This window comes from Oncorhynchus keta, chromosome 27 (assembly GCF_023373465.1).
Source record: "Oncorhynchus keta strain PuntledgeMale-10-30-2019 chromosome 27, Oket_V2, whole genome shotgun sequence".
In the NCBI taxonomy this organism is placed as follows: Eukaryota; Metazoa; Chordata; class Actinopteri; order Salmoniformes; family Salmonidae; genus Oncorhynchus; species Oncorhynchus keta.
The window spans coordinates 42,474,265-42,491,329 of record NC_068447.1 but is presented as its reverse complement, the minus strand read 5'-3'; the positions used below and the strand labels follow the sequence as shown (position 1 = coordinate 42,491,329).

The 17,065-nt window shown below is 41.2% G+C and overlaps 2 protein-coding genes across 2 annotated transcripts; one reads left to right on the top strand and one right to left on the bottom strand.

Moving 5' to 3' along the window:
* The first annotated feature begins 2,144 nt into the window (after positions 1-2,144).
* LOC118360118 (tachykinin-3) lies at positions 2,145-6,601 on the top strand. Its single transcript, XM_035739253.2, has 7 exons — positions 2,145-2,377; positions 2,948-3,094; positions 3,375-3,474; positions 3,973-4,005; positions 4,148-4,201; positions 4,821-4,899; positions 5,361-6,601. The coding sequence occupies exons 2-7, from the start codon at positions 2,981-2,983 to the stop codon at positions 5,377-5,379; spliced, it is 399 nt and encodes a 132-aa protein (XP_035595146.1). The 5' UTR covers positions 2,145-2,377; positions 2,948-2,980; the 3' UTR covers positions 5,380-6,601.
* On the bottom strand, positions 5,462-12,632 carry LOC118360117 (glycoprotein-N-acetylgalactosamine 3-beta-galactosyltransferase 1-B-like). Its single transcript, XM_035739252.2, has 6 exons — positions 12,338-12,632; positions 10,302-10,463; positions 9,900-10,035; positions 8,895-9,056; positions 8,128-8,630; positions 5,462-7,010 (listed from the first exon to the last, which is right to left on the bottom strand). Exons 2-6 carry the CDS (start codon positions 10,383-10,385, stop codon positions 6,675-6,677), a joined length of 1,221 nt encoding a protein of 406 aa, XP_035595145.1. The 5' UTR covers positions 10,386-10,463; positions 12,338-12,632; the 3' UTR covers positions 5,462-6,674.
* Positions 12,633-17,065: the final 4,433 nt, after the last annotated feature.

Sequence of the window (17,065 nt, the reverse complement as noted above, 5' to 3'; positions counted from 1 at the left end):
CGACTTCCTCGCCCCCACTTCTGTCAGATCTCTCCACCACCGACCCCCGACCCCCGACCTGACACCTCCGCACACCAGCTTGGCCACCACATACACCAACACCCACTCTTTGGTCTACTTGTGTATCTAGAAAATACAGGAACAACCAAATATGGCCTGGAGTTCATTATTAAAACACTACACTGTTAACTTTTTGTAATATGAAACCATTGGAACATTTGCTTCCATGCCTGTCCTTTGTTGTTCCATGTATTTAGTCCCTCCTCTTTCTAATCACAGTCCCTAGAGACTAAAGTCATTCATATCTGTTATCTCCCCAATGGTGTGTGCATATGTGTGTGTGTGTTGTTCTCATCTGTTATATTCCCCACTGCCATCGTCCCCAGGCGCTACGATCTTTAAAGTTTATATAAATTAAAAATGAATGGCTTGTACAGATGCGGTATGCTGTGATTCATAAAACATCCATTGTAGTTGAATCTGATTGCCAGAGTATGCTTTAATTGTGAGGCAAAATAGTTGCTGATTTATTTGGCTACTGCTGTTAAACACTGCATTGAGTTGAGTTCAAGTGTTGGTAAGAGATTACGTTTTAATTTTTGAAAAACGGAGTGATAAAAATGTTTTAATTTGGTATAATAATACACATTTGCATATGACGGAAACACCAAACTATCAAAAATCATTGTGCTTTTGACATTTCCCAGAAAACAAAAACGCTTCAACAAATGACTGATACTATGCTTCACACACTTCAATCAATATTCTTCTTCCTTGTGAGGAAAAGAATCATATCCTTTGGGTCTAATGTCATGCTTGAGGAAAGTTGCAGAATTGACAATTGCTGGCAATGGCTGTCAGAAGCGTTTAAGTAAAGATTTAGCAGCAGAGAAAGCAATTTAAAAAGACGTTTGGGAACACAGACCCACAAACACACTCACACCCATACACACACACACAGGGAGACTGACTGCCAATCACTTTGGCATCTTTAGCGGATTGAATTGTGATGAAACAATCCCAAATTTCTTCTTCTCTCTCGCTAGGCGACTGGAGAACATGGCCTCCACAAATGGACACGGACACACATACACTTATTTGAGTCATGGACTTATTTTATGGCTGCAGCAATCAACTCGTGAGTCACAACAGACTCATTCACATTACTTTGCTGGGTTCAATTAGGTCAAACCTGCATATAAATCAGAAATTTACTTTCAATTCCCTCACACAGTAAACAAATGTTCCAAAATTGGCCTCAGAGCAACTATGCTGGACATGCATTTACATTCAAATTTAGCATTCATTTGATGTTTTGGTTTTTGAAAGGGGGGAGAGAATTTCAATTTCCTTATGTATTATTTGAGTATAAAAAAAGTGCAGGTATGTTCATCTGAATAATATAGTTTATTCATATTCATACTTATTTTCTTAGATCCATCCATCACTCATCAGAGAGCATAGGCCACCGATGACTCCTTTCTCCCGCTCTCTCTTTCCCTAATCAACTCTGCACGTAGGCAGCAGCTCAATTTGCTCTCTCCAAGACATCCATCCGCGTAGTCTCATGGCGCTGTGGCAGCTCCTATCTCTATCGTCTAATGACTTCCTAGAGGCATTGGGCTCTCGTCAATGACCATTACAATTAAGCAAACAAGAGGACAGGGCACCATGAGGAGACGAACTATTTTGCAGTGAACGAGGGCAGAGCAAACAGTATTCAAGTCAGCCAAAGAGAGAGATAGTGAGCAATACAGTTCCACGTGGTACTGTCTTTGAAACTCGTATGTTGGTCCCAACCTGTTGAAAAATGAAACCGTTGAGCCTAAATATGAATCATCTCCAACCGATGGATAGTCCTACAGTCCTTACCACAACTATTTGAAAATAAGAAACCCAGCTGAAATCATAAAACCAGCATCCGTTGAACTTCACAAGCCTACCAATCAGATGTGTGTAAAGTCGCCTATCAAAGAATAGGACCATGGAACGTTTGGGGACACTGAATTGATCATGGTGTTCTTTTTTCGGATGACAGCTAGGCGCCATTGGCTCCATTTTAACATCCTGATCATCATCATCATCATCATCATCATCAGTGGTATGACTATGGGGATACACGAGAATATAAGACGTCGAGACCCCACCTACGTTTCTGAAGCTGATTGGACTCGCGCAGATACACAGCTATGATTTAATAAACAGAATAGTGGACACATCACTCTGTCCTCGCGGATCTCGTAGCTGCACTGCAGGAGCTATCCGTATCATCGTTTCGCTCTCACCACCAAGCATCCGCACCCGGGCGCGCGCACGGTCTTCTCCAACTGTCTCTAACATAATATTCATATTCGAATATTACCACGCCGGAAAACAGGTATATATATATATATCTCTTTTTTGATAGATGTGTACCGTATTTGGTTTGTTATAGAGCCTATTTCAAGTTATTCCGAATGTATTTGTCCATCAATTGGATGGCGGGAGTTTTGCAGGGACATTTGGGGACGCAACGAATCAACTTTGTCTGCAAGCTGAACAACAAAAACATTTCGGACTTTTTCTATAGGCCTATAGCCTACATGATAGCGTAATTGTTGTAGCCTATTCGGAAAACATATCTACAAATCAAATGACTGTCAAGGTTTAGTGATATAGCCTTTCATTTCACAATAAATGGAAAACATTCCGTGCGCATTACGCACAATTTAAAACCAGTTATCACTACATTTTAGAAGAGAAACGAATGTTTAGGCCTGCTGTTGCAGTCTTCTAGTCTATTATTCATTGTGGATTTTCAATGTCAAGTCCGTTTCATACTTGGTGCGCGTTTGCTGGTTTCAGCTGAGCTCTAATGAAGCATTTTGCAGCTTGGAAGTTATTTATTCTGATGCGTCAAACAAATGTATCTCTAAATGTTGATATTGTTGTCAACCCAACATCACAGCTTGTCTAGGCTACAGGTGGTGTTAATAAGAAGATGAAAAACGGATTGTTGCTGGTGGCTCTGTTCCTCGTCATGAAACTCCGCTCAAGCCAGTCCAGCTGCGAGGAGCCTGCTGCTGGGGCGCTCAGATCAACTGCTGACTCAGAGGTAAGGAAGTTTCTCATCCAACCGTATCTATTTAACCCTCATATGGTAACGTAAAAAATATTTTAGATTTTATTTATCTAGGTATATAATGGTTTAAAACATAACTGTCAATTCAAACCAAATGACTGTAGGGGTCAGATCAAATTAAAGCCTCATCTGCGGAAAGGTAACCTTGTTCATGTGTCATTCCGATTATTCTTTTTGGGGGGGGGACTGATTTCATGTCTACGAATGAGAGAAAACGATGCTTATTAATGGCATATCATCGTTGTCTTTACAGGATACTCCAGGTCTTGAAAACCTCAAGCGGACCATTCTGAAGAGATATAACGACCTAGATTATGACAGCTTTGTTGGGCTGATGGGTAGAAGGGGCGCTGGTAAGCTTCAGCTCTGTCTCTGCATCTTACCATCAATCAATCAAAGTTAAGATCCTCAGCAGACAACAGTTGTCTCGGTGCTTGACCTGGACTGTTATAGGTTCCTGTACTCATTTTGGGTGCCGGTACTGTTTATATTTAAGTGCAGGAGCGCCACTATACTTTTGAGCTAATATTCTGTAAGAGGAACAGGAGATCAAGCAGTAGATAATTGGAGGTGCAGGTACTCAGCTCCGGTGAGCTCCTGCCCAATTCATGCACTGAGTAATCTTTGATGATGTATAGAGGGGGTTATACTGATACTGTGTCACTGAGACTTCTCTGTTTTGACTAAATTAACAATGTGTCCTAGTCTTTATTTATTCAAACATGTTCAATGTTGAAGCAGGAATTCACTGCAGGGAAATGACAGTATTCACACCACTAATTTACTTTTTATTGAATAAACATTTTTATTGGGTTTTACGCATTTTTTACGATTGACTTGCTTTTTCACAGATATTTATGAAGTACCTCCCTCTCCACATAAAAGTAAGGAGTAACCATTGATTTACTGTTTGTTTTACATATCAATAGGAATGTTATTAGCTTTTAACAGAACAATCATGACAAATGTAACTTCATATACTGCGAACAGCGGCATTTGATAATGATTTAACCATGTTTGTCACAGGAGAGATGGATGATGTCTTTGTTGGGCTTATGGGCAGAAGAAACTTGGAACAAGGTGAGTGTTGTGGGCGTGAGAATCTAATCTAATCTAATCTAATGTTCCTCTGCAGCTCAGTTTGTGTGGCTCAGTTGATAAGAGTGTGGTACTAGCAATAAACACCAAGGTCATGGGCTCATTCATACAGGGATCGTATTTTAAAGTTGCTTTGGATAAAAGCATCTGCTAAGTGGAATACATTACCTGCAGTCAAATGACCAAAACGCCCTCCAGTGGCCTCATGGGTAGAATGTTATTCATATTTTTCATCATTTCATCATTAGTACACTTTTATTTGTACGCTGAAAATCCGGTGTTTCTATGTCAAGCGGTTTTGTTATAATTCAGTCTTCTGTGATGTATATGAAGAGTAATATTGCGATGCAATGTCACAATGTAATACATTTCAACTCTATGTCTGACATGGTACAGGTGTCTTCTGTGTGTGAGGTGTGTAATTTTGTGTCAAAGTAGATGTGTTTTAAGACTAGCAACAACAAAAAAACTCAGTGTGACCCTGATTTAGTCCACTGCACTAAAGGGTTAATTCATCTATACCTCCATAATAATCCAATGTGCAGTGGAGATAATGCTCCCCCCCCCAGCTCAGTGACCCAGTGTGTGTTCTCTCTAACAGGCAACATGCGTCCTTTGAGAAAGGAGGCATACCCTGAGACAAGAAGAGGAGGCTTATTCTTTAATAAGTGCAGACTGAGGTGTGTGCGTGTGAGGCATTTGCTCTCCCATATTATTTAGTAGACTCCATGCATTTTATGCTACGCAGGTTTCCACGTATGCCTTAAATACAGTACGTGTGTCAGCATTAGCTCATCTCTCTACGTAGTACGCTCTGAGATAAAAGGTGGTGTCTCCAACTTTAAAGGGTTCTTCGGGCTGTCCCCATAGGAGAACCATTTGAAGAACTGTTTTGGGTTCCAGGTAGAACCCTTTTGGGTTCAACATAGAACCCTTTCTACAGAAGGTTCTACATGGAACCCAAAAGGGTTCTCCTATGGGGAGAGCAGAAGAACCCTTTTTTTTCTCAGAGTGTAGAATAACAATAAGTTATATCAAGTGCTTTATATTTTCTCACTTTCTGCGTTGCATTAAACAATACTAGAAACTTTACTGATTATAAATGTCTAACTAAAAATCCACTGTTACTTTTTTGATCCAGGTTTCGGCGTGGGCTGTAGACAAGACATTCATCCAGACCCATCCCTAACATCCAGCCAAGGCAAAACCCCTTTTCAGAAGATTGGAGTTATTATTATACAATACAGAAAAGAAACAACTATTTATTTTACAAAACAAAGTATTTGCGAAAACATCTATGGAATTTAAACTGACCAAATTCAACCTGCTATTGTAACATGTGCCCGATGAGTTGTCATAGTAACTAATAGCTATAATGTATTACCTGAAAGAAATCAGTAACAGTCCCATCTGATAAGAACTATTTCTTTACCATATGTTTGTGATTCAAATTAAAGAAATAATCAAATGTGGCAACAATACTGACAATTAATTGAAAAATATTTGGTTACAACATTTTAAATCCACCATCATAGCAACGAGAATTCAAAGTGCCGGAATATGTAACCAAAAATGAACATTAAGTAGTACTGTACAAAAAATACTTTAGTACTGTAGTTATAGTAAGTATAATCTACCCCACTTTAAGGCCATTCAACTGCTTAGCAGATAATCTAGAATAAATAGGAAAAACATGGCCATTACATTTGACATGAAATACACTCACACTTAGATACACCACAGAGCAATGTAATACCATTCAAAAATGTGCTCTATCAGCTTGACCTGACGCCGAAAACCTCAGATTCTGACGAAAACCTCGACAACGTTAAGAAACGACCATTGTTCAGTGCACGCATATAAAGGTCCCTTCATATTTCTCTAAAAGTGCAATACCAATATCGAATTGAATAGTTATGGACAGTCAATTAGGGAATGGAATACAGGATCACTGTTAGTTGTGGAAATGATGATTTTCCAAATCAACATCTAAGACACAGAAATGCTTGATATCATGCTACAGGAAATGTCCAGGTCAGAATGCAGAATGTTTTTATGCAGCGTGGGCCTCATGAAGTAAATGCTCTAGAAGTTTATACAGATGCATGGTCACTAACGGCATACTATTGAAATCCAAACAGAATATCAGACAAAACAACAGATATTGATTTCATTCAAGTAAAAAGTTGTACAGTATATGGATGAATAAAATCCCCCACAACCAATTAAACCTGAACTGTGGTGGAACTGGTGCACAACGTTGGAAATATCGAACCAGTTCCTGGCATGACCATTTCACAAGTCCTGTTTGCAATCACACACAACAACACACTCCCGTTATCACCTTAAAAAAAACACATTCAAACGCTTCAACTCAAACCGTCCCAAATGACACCAATGCAGGACCACGTTCACATCCCACTTAAGTGGAAGTTAGGCGTCGACCCAAAGAGAATCACTGCTGTCTCTCCTGTGTGACTGCAGTCCTGTTATTGTCCATGGGGATTTTACTTTCCCTCGCAGCCCCTTTATATGACACTGCCTCCATTTTGGACTGGTCTCCACCACCAACAACAATAATACCAGCTGGTATTGTCCCTCTACCAGCTGCCCCCACAGTGGCCCTTTCCGGCTGGGCTAGCTGCTCCACCAGGCCCTGGGGTAGTGGAGGTCTGTAGCGGTATCTGTAGCCGTAGGCACGGAGGTGGTAGGTCCAGTACTCCAACGTGTACATCAGCTCTGCGTCCACATAGTGGAAGGATACTGCCAGGTCTGAGCAGCACTGAGGACCCTGGAGGAAAATAGCAAACCGAGCACTATAAAACTTGCTCTATGGCCTTCCACTGCATCTTTTGACAGAATCCCACCCTTAAAACACACACCTGTGACATATGCACATGCGTACACACACACAGCAATACAGCTCGGAACACACACGCTTACTCCTCTGTAGCATACATCAGATCGCTTAAACAGATGTTTAAAACGGACTATTGGAGTGTTCACTGTCTATTTCACATTCCTGCAAGTATAATTGCCTGGGGGAAAACCTAATAACACATTTCTGACAGTCATTGTTAAACAGAGGAGACACTGGCTATGTTTCCTCCACAAAGACACCTGAATGGCTTATTTACCCCCAGGTGTATTGTCATGTGCCTTGGTGGTCCCTGTCTGATAGACTCATAATAAACGTTTCTCATTTGCATTGCAAAGCACAATGAATTAGCACAAATATATGAAAGAAATTGGGAAATGTTCCTACTGTGGACAGTGCATTGTCTCCACTGCAATCATCCACTTTAGCAATCATCCACTTTAATGTCATTTCTTTCTTTCTATGAAGGCTGTAGAAGGACAGACATCTAACGTTGTCATTTTCACAGTGATATATCCTTCGCATAACATGTAGCCTATATTCAGGCTGCTCATAAAATAAATAAATAAATGTCTATATTCCATATATTGTACCTAGTTTCAGAGAGGGATTGTGTAAGACAGTGATGCCCTGGTCAAAAAATGCCCTACCTACACTTTAATAGGCAAAGAAAACCTTGAGCCGCAAATATCCAATTGGTGCACAATAGTGTACAGATGGCCATTAATTGAATTAAGGGATTATAAGAGGAAACAAGTTCGAGCTCTTGGAAAACTGTCTTCCTGACCCAGTTTGACCCTCAATTCAATGGTAATCCATTATCTGGGTTCATCTTAAACAGTCTTACATGAATAAGATAGGTTCTACAGAGAGACAGAGAGAGACTGGAAAGGAAGAAAGAGAGAGAGAGAGAGAGAGAGAGAGAGAGAGAGAGAGAGAGAGAGAGAGAGAGATCAGTGGAACTGAAAGCCAACAAAAGTAACGACAACTAGAGAAGGAGAAAGAGAGAGAGAGCTCAGTGGTGACTGACCTCTACGATGGGGTAGTAGCAGTAGTTCCAGTACCAGAAGCTCTTGGAGAACTTCCCAGTCAGGTGGTGTTCTGGCACGAATGGATGAAACGTCTCCCGCTGCCATGTATCCCTGGAGTCCATGGCCAGAACCCCCATCTTCTCCAGACACTGTCCCAGAGCCAAGTCCTCCACAGAGGTGGTATGGGTACACACCTTGGTCTTGAACCCCTCCACGAACCTCCTGAGGGCCTCCTTACTCAACACATACCCCGCTCCGCCACTCATGTACCCCTGCTTGGCGTAGGGCTTGAAGCGCTTGCCGAAGTAGAGGGGCTCCTTGGGCGTGTGATTGGACAGGACCCAGCGGAGGTTGTCCACCACTACGAAGGTGTCGTCGTCCGCCTTGAGGAACCAGTCGGCTTCGTTCCCATGATGCTCCAGGGCATAGTGGAAGGCCCGGATGGTCTTCCAGTAGAGCTGGTCGCGGCCCTCCCCTGTCCCCAGCCCTACGGTGGGGAAGTCTGGCGAAGAAGAAGAATGCTTTATTGTCCATTTTCCTACTGTTTTTTGCTTTCTCATGCAACCTCCCCCAGAGTCAGTCAGGCACAAAGCACAGAGTCAGCCATTGTGCATCACAGCAGTTAGGGTCACGGGCCTTACTCAAGGGAAACAAGGCACGAGATAGCATCTATATAGGATCCTTTTGACCAGATGTTTCCCGTTGGTCATGGGATTCAAACCGGCCCGCCTCAATACCCTTCTAGGCTACCTGGCTGGGTACCCACCTGGGTCGTCGACAGAGCTCATGAAGACCACCACGTTGCAGTGGCGGCTCCAGGTGGCCTTGACATGGCGGGCCTTGGTCTGCAGGTTACTGGGGCCTGTCATCACCCAGCACAGGATGCGCACCTTCCGGTACAACTCATCTGCCACGCGACTGTCCTCACCTGAAAATCATAGCCACACTACTTTTAAGCTGAAATCCTTAAATCGGCAATCAGCAGTAGAAACCATAACAAAGTGTTGTCCCCCACCCCTGTTTCGGTAAAAAAAAAACTAAGGGTAAAGCTTAGCTAATTCATTAGACAGAGCTATGGATGCCGAGGAAGATCCATGATATAAAAATGATCGTTTTAACCATGTTTTGAGGCTTATATATAATGTTTTTTACATTTACTTTGTATACAAACATTGGTGTAAAACAAGCTTATGTTTCGTGTTCTGATGGGTTACGACAGTTAAACTAAGCTCATAAGGCATTTACAAGATATATTCTACAAGAATCAATGGGTACACATCATGTCATTTCTAAGTCCAACAATGAATGTAGCAACTGCTGCTTGCCCATCTAATTGGTAGAACCTCCATGATGTTACAACAAACACCGTTTTTCCCCCCAACTGACATCACGAGCAATAGAAGAGCAGAATATGTACTGCAATTCGTTTTTACCAAGCTGTCAGAGGCTCCACAAGTTGGTTTCACCAACAAAACAATAACAAAGGCACTGGGGACGAACAGTGCTGCAGTGTCCCCTTATACAGGAATAGAGTAACACTGTATATTAGTCATATTTACATGGATAGATGTATGTTTTGGAAAGAGTCTTTTTTTTCTTCATAATTTAGTGTCTTAATCATTTTGGCAGCCAAGAGGTTCATTTTTCGATATTAAAGTACAAAACGTTCACAACGCACTTCTTTCAAACTTCCACACAGATTTACGAGATCTTCAGAGACACTCCATTTCCTTTCACTGGGATGGGCCCTGGCCTTATTGGGCCTGTCTACCTGTGTGGTGCGGGACGTTGAGATTGATGAGGGCTGCTCTCTCCACACTGGCCTGCCTCTCCTCTGCCACCGCTGCTACTGAGCTGCCCTGGACCCCTCCCAGCACAGGGAGCTCCATGCTCCTCTCAAACCATAGCTGTATGTTCACATTATAAATATGGTGTGGTACAAGTACAAACAAGTTTACAGACTGATAACACCAAGCATCAAACATCAACACAGTCAACAGTAACGACAGATGTACTACGTAGATGCACTAATGCAGGGAGAGAGTACCGTAATTACAGGTGTATACGGCTATCTGAATAATAATTACAGAAGTATATTATTGTAATATTATATGGCTACCTGAATAGTTGATATAGGTGTTTAAGGCCACTAGATTATAGATGTGTAACACACCTGGCGCAGGAAGAGGTACAGGCTGAGGGTCCCCACTACGAAACCCAAGTAGAAGCAGAACCTGGAGGCACTCAGACCTTTCATGGTGGTATCCTCCTCCTCCCTCCTCTCCTCCTCCTCCTCTCTGGTACTTCCTGGTCCACTCCAATTACAGCATCTCTTCTGAGATTGGAACACAACGGCATTGAAAAGGCAGAAACATATGTCGACCATTTACTTCACCTATTGTTTTCGTCAGGCACAAAATATTCAGAATATAGCTGATACTTATCTCTACTTATCTTGCATGGAACATGATAGTTCTGTCCAACTGTCTGTATTATATACACACTGAAGGCCAAGTCAGGGGCCTTGTTCTGTTTTGTTTTATTTTCCCAGGTAAGTTGACTGAGAACACATTCTCATTTACAGCAACAGCCAGGGGAATCGTTACAGGGGAGAGGAGGAGGGATGAATGAATGAGACAATTGAAAGGTGGCCATGATGGTTTGAGGGCCAGATTGGGAATTTAACCAGGACACCGGGGTTAACACCCCTACTCTTACGATAAGTGCCATGGGATCTTTAGTGACCACAGAGAATCAGGACACCCATTTAATGTCCCATCCGAAAGGCAACTGTCACAGGGCAATGTCCCCAATCACTGGCATGGGGCTTCTTTTTTTCTACGGATCAATATTTTGGGGGAACTCAAGAGTTTCAACTTATTGTTGAGAGTTAGAATAGTAGAATGCACAAGGTGCAATTTCAATACTTTGGTTGTGCATCAGCTAACCTTTTTGAGATTGGTAAATGAGTCTAGTGGAAGGCTATCTAAATTTGTAGTAATCATGGTCGAATTACCGACTGGGGGGAACCCATTACTTTTATTAGTGACGCTTCATATTAAAAACGGCAAACATTTCTCTTCACCCTATGACAACATGTGTAGAATTGCAGAAAATTAGCTGTAAAACTAAAAATTATTTTCTCCGCCACATGGAGTGGAATTACATGATATGAGTTATAAAATAGCAAAATCAACTCTCTACCCCATTGCAAAATATGTAGATTTGCAGCCAAGTGCTTTAAAAACTGAAAAGTTTTCTATATGCCACATGGCAAAATGTGTAGAAAATGTTTTGCTCGCAAGGTGTGGGAAACAAAATGTAGTTTCGGGCCCCCAAAATGGTAGAGCCAGCTCGGACTACATGTGTGGGTATGGATGTGTGTATGCAGACCCTTGAGCCAATGCAGCCTCCCATGATGAGTTCAGATTTTTTTTGTGGCACCCACCCCCCATCTAAATTGCCAATCTCTGTCCTAGTGAGATAAATCTATCCTCTTGTTGTATAAATATATTTTAGATGAGATTGAAACTACTACAATGGAACAGCAAACAGCAGTGGCTAACGTCTCTGAAACGTCTTTCTGAATGTCACTTTTGACATTCTGCTGTAGCTCAATGGACGACATTCTAGCAAATTGGCCACTCCCGTTTGCTGTTTCCCTCTAGTAGCATTGAGGTTATATTGAGGTGAGAGACCGCTAATCGTGGACGAGGAAGTTAATAATGTACACTAAGTAGGCCACGCATATCCCAGACTCTGCTGCCTGTCTGCCTTAAAAGGACTGAAAAACACGTACAACACAGTGACAACACAATAATAACACAGAAGCTACATCGTATACAGTTTAGAGCTATCGTCATTCAACCACTATCTTCTATCTATTATTGGTGAGGTGTGAGAGTTATAAGCAGAGTTTAGATTCATTGCAGGATTCCTAATTCTTCTGAATTGATATTCTTCAGAAATGAAACACAATTATATTCACAACATTGTCATATGCAATTTTTTACAACAGTAGCCGGTCTTGAATGGAGATTCACTGAGTCAACGTTACAGAGACCCGTCAAGACAACATCACCGTGACGCTAATTACCGCTATGATTTTATCACCGTCAAAATAATTTGGATAAAGCAATAGCTTTCCATCAGACAAAGACATTGCATCTGTTTATCACCAGTTATCGTGTCCCGAAATATCATCATTACCTGCGTTTGTTGATCAGAGTCGCTTGTAACCAACGTGCGAAGGAAAACCTCTACATTGAGTGCATCCTAGACTACAATGAATTCCAAAAGCCTATTGTTTTTCATACATTTCGAGACTAACCGACGGCATAGAACATCACACCATCAACAGAAAGAGTGGGTCAGACCTATATTTAAATGTGTAAAGGCCCCCCGTGTATTTAATCGCTCGGGAAATAAAAGACAACATGAGGAGGAACCCTACTGTAAAATCCACATTCTTCAGCATCACGGGTTAATCTCTGAGACCGCAGCATTTGATTTGTTGAAATTGTACTGCTTGTGGCCGGCCTCCTTGCGGTTGAGAGGATCAGCCTGTGCGAGACGCTACACAGAATTAAAAGGATGTTTGAAGCCTGGGTAAAGATCAGTTGAAAAAAAAACGTGTTGGTTATTTCGCAATTCCAGATTATTTGTAGGTCAGTGAATCTGCGCATCACCTTGTTCAAACCAATACTCAGAACATTTACATAATCCTTTGGATCATTTCTCAATGTTCACTTATTTTGGAGCTAGTCTGTATTAAAAATATATATGCAGCAATTAAACCACGAAATTATACCATTTATAAATGGTATAATTATGTGATATGTTTGCGTTTGGCAACGCTGCTCCCTCCATCACCCCAAGATGAATTGTTTGACCACTGTAGTCTTGCTTAACTACACACTTCACTGCTTTGATTGATGCAGCTAAACCACAACTGTCTATCCTAAAATGAACATGCACCTGCAAAAGAAAATTCAAGGAACAAAAATATAAATGCAACATGTAAAGTGTTGGTCCCAGAAATGATCATTACAGACAAAAACCTTATTTCTCTCAAATGTTGTGCACAGATTTGTTTACATTCCTGTTAGTGATCATTTCTCGTTTGCCAAGGTAATCCATTCACTTGACAGGTGTATATCAAGAAGTGGATTAAACAGCATGATCCTGACACAGGTGCACCTTGTGCTGGGGAAAATAAACGGTCACTCTAAAATGTGCAGTTTTGTCACACAACACAATGCCACAGATGCCTCCAGTTTTGAGGGAGCATGCAACTGGCATGCTGACTGCAGGAGTGTCCACCAGAGTTGATGCCAGATAATTTAATGTTCATTTCTCTACCATAAACTGCCTCCAACGTTGTTTTAAAGAATTTGGCAGTTCTTCCAACCAGCTTCACAACCGCAGATCACGTGTAACCACGCCAGCCCAGGACCTCCACATCCGGCTTCTTCACCAGCGGGATGGTCTTAGACCAGCCACCTGGACAGCTGATGAAACTGCGTATATAGACGGCTACGAATAATATAGACGAGAACCCTCGTTGTAGATAGTGTGGTCTACAGCTTATCATGAGGTACTCTACCTCAGGCGAGCAATACCTCGAGACTTCTTTAACATTAGACATCGCACACCAGCATTTATTGACAAATAGACCCACAACCCCCACCCCTCGTCTTACCAGACGTCACTACACTGTCCTGGCAGATACACAGAAAAACCAGCCAGATCTATATTATCCATGTTGTCGTTAAACCACGACTTGGTGAAACATAAGATATTACATTTTTTTATGTACCGTTGGTAGGATAGTCTCGACCGTAGATCATCGTGTTTGTTTTCCAGTTATTGCACCTTAGCCAATAATACCGATGGCAATGGCAATTTACTCACTTGCCTATGAATCCTAACAAGATATCCCAACCTTTTCCCGCGGTATCTCTAGCTTTTCTTCAAGCAAATAACAGGGTTTTGGACCTGTCCTCCGGAAAGCAGTATATCCTTTGTGTCGGACTCATTAAAGAAAACATCTTTGTCCAGTTCGAGGTGAGTAATCGCTCTTTTTGGTCATAAGAGACGGTAGCAGCAACTTTAAGTACATAATAAGATACAAACAATGCGAAAAAATAAACAAAATAGCCCAGTTGGTTAGGAGCCCGTAAAACGGCAGCCATCCCATCAGGCGCCATTATTGATCACGTAGGTGTCAATCTCATTCAGTGGAGGGCCTAGTGTCTGTGGGTTTTGGTTTTTCCTTTCACAGTCTGCCCTCTGTGGAAATAGTTTGACACATGACCTAGAGAAATAGTTGAGATGAAAGGAGAAAGTAGAGAAGAGAGTTTTTAAACCTACTGAATCTGTCTCAACCTCTCCCCCTGCCCAGGGTGGTTGCCAAATAGAGCCTATATTATTTGTGCTTGTTGAAGGAAATTGGCTGAAGCATTAAAAAAAACACTTTGGCCTGTAGCAGGCAACTAGATTCAACTGCGAGACGATTTTTGTTGAATATATTTTAAAATAACAATAATTTCATACCTTGATTACATTGAGACACAATCACATCTCTTTTGTCATTTGAAGGAATACTTGGTGACTTGGGTTTTGTTCCAACTTAAGTGACTTGTGTTTTGTCTGTTTTTGACAACTTGCCAGTTGTGGTTTTGTTTTCCACTGTGACATAGAAAGAGGGTTCGCTCTCAACTAATAGAGACAGTCACTGCACCTTTGAAATGGAAATCATCTGGATATCTTGGCGTTTTGAACTGGTTATACAAACCAAGAGTAGCGCTTGGTAAATCAGGTCAAAGTTCAATGGCGATTTCAATTCAACTGTGCAGTTACCACCCAGGAAAATGCCTTTAATCAGTTATTTGGCCTGAAACAACTGTTTGCTAAGCCAATCACAGTGTGTATTGACAGTAAATCAACTTTGATTTTTGATTATTGTATAAGACCAAGAAAAAAATATGTCAGTTTTTTTTCTAGTGATCATATGGTAACCTACTGTATTCGTAAGAACAATATTTAAAAAAACACCAGGTAATACCTACTGTATGTGAAGGTACGGTTTATGAAACAATACTCAAAGGAACGTTTTTTAGAAGTCCTTGGTCATTTTGATTGGTCTGATGTATTAAATTGTGACGATGTTGATCAAAGCTTGGTATCTTTGTAAAGAGATGTTGCGTTCTGACATTGACTCTCTGGCCCCAATGAAACAAATTTGAATCAAACAGAGGTCAGGGAAATATTAGACCAAATTAGGATAATGGATCGCACCTGTCTGAATTCAGAAGGACAAATCTACAACAAGATTATTATGGTTATATATTAAATGTATAATCTAGGCAAGATGCAAGATGGATAAGGGCAAATCCCAGTATTACATAGACACTGTAAATGACAACTTACATCAGCTCTGTGTGGAAAACTTTAAAGGATATTGGCTCAAAAACTGCTCATAATGTAAAATACTGTGGTATTGTCCTGGATATTGATGACTTTTTATTCTATGATGAAGCAAAGATTGCAATAATTTTAAAACATTATTTACCACTAACTGTAGCCTCATTCCTGATTATACAGTTACTGACCTGCTCTGGAATCTAAGGCCAGTCCTTTGTTGAAAACGTTTACCATAGCAAAAAATATCAGAAATTAGTTGTTTGAGTTTGTATGTTAACGTAAGACAAAGTTTCCAATCTACTATGCTCAATAAGCACTAACAAAGTAACTGGTTTTGATAACCTTCCTGCAAGATTCATTGAGGATAGTGCCTGTGTCACTGCTAAAATAATAACGCACATTGTAAACCTTTCTATTAGTAGTGGTGAATTCCCCAATCATCTCAAAGACAGCCCGGGTGGTTCCGCTCGAGAAGAGTAGCAAAACAGATGTGGGTCACTACAGGCCTGTGTCGATCCTCAGCACCTTATCTAAAGTTGTCGGGAGATTAGTTCTCAATCAACTTGAGGTTTACCTTCTCGAGCACAAACTACTTTAGGGACTTCAATCTGGTTTTAGAACAGCTCATTCAACTGATACTTGCATTATTGACCTTTTTGATCATATCAAGCAAGAATTTGACAAGGGGAACTATACGGTCATGTTGGACTTGCAGAAAGCGTTTGACACTGTGGAATATGACATCCTTCTGATGAAACGGAAATGCGTGGGTCTAAGTGATGAGGCCGTAAATTGGTTTTGGGCTAACCTCACCAACAGAACACAAGTATGTAATGTTGGTGATGTTTGGTCAGAGGCCAAAGAAATATCCTGTGGAGTACTGCAGGGATCAATCTTAGGGCCATTCTTATTCCTTATCTAAGTCAATGAATTGTCACTACATTTGGTCAAAACTGAATAGAGTTAGTTTGGAGCAAAGCATAGATTGGCTGACAAGATACAGGTGAACTGTGCAGGCAAGGACATTTAATCAAAGATGAGTGTCACTTATCTTGGTCCATCCCTGAATCAATCTCTATCTGGAGATTACATAGCTGCTAAAATCCTTTCTAAAACAGCAAACAAACTGACATTTCTATATCACAACACTAGATCCTTCAACATTAAAGTGAAGAAACGTGTTGCCTCACCCTTGATTCAATGTCACTTTGACTATGTCTGCTCCCCCTCGTATAGTGGGCTATCAAAAAAGCTCAGGAAGAGACTGCAGGTCATGCAAAATAATGTTATCAGGTACATGCTGAATGTCCCTCCCAAGAGTAAACAGTACTGCGATGAACACATTTTTCTATTACAGGCCTTTATCTATGCCTCCTCTTGGAGATCAAGCCAACAAATCATAGAAAGACTATAACAAGCAGGCAAAGGTTTTAATCTGGATCAGGTTGTCTGTCTAACACTGCCACCTTGTGCCTCCTTTTGTTACTGCGACTGCTGGTCATGTTTTTTTTT

Bases quoted from the DNA above. Each gene is read 5' to 3' on its own strand.
- LOC118360118 (XM_035739253.2), top strand. From the start codon at position 2,981: ATGAAAAACGGATTGTTGCTGGTGGCTCTGTTCCTCGTCATGAAACTC. The intron at 4,006-4,147 runs GTAAGGAGTAAC...TGTTTGTCACAG, and splicing joins ACCTCCCTCTCCACATAAAA to GAGAGATGGATGATGTCTTT. The intron at 4,202-4,820 runs GTGAGTGTTGTG...TCTCTCTAACAG, and splicing joins CAGAAGAAACTTGGAACAAG to GCAACATGCGTCCTTTGAGA.
- LOC118360117 (XM_035739252.2), bottom strand. From the start codon at position 10,385: ATGAAAGGTCTGAGTGCCTCCAGGTTCTGCTTCTACTTGGGTTTCGTA. The intron at 8,631-8,894 runs GTGGGTACCCAG...CTTCTTCGCCAG, and splicing joins GAGCTCTGTCGACGACCCAG to ACTTCCCCACCGTAGGGCTG. The intron at 7,011-8,127 runs GTCAGTCACCAC...ATTTTCCTCCAG, and splicing joins GCTACTACCCCATCGTAGAG to GGTCCTCAGTGCTGCTCAGA.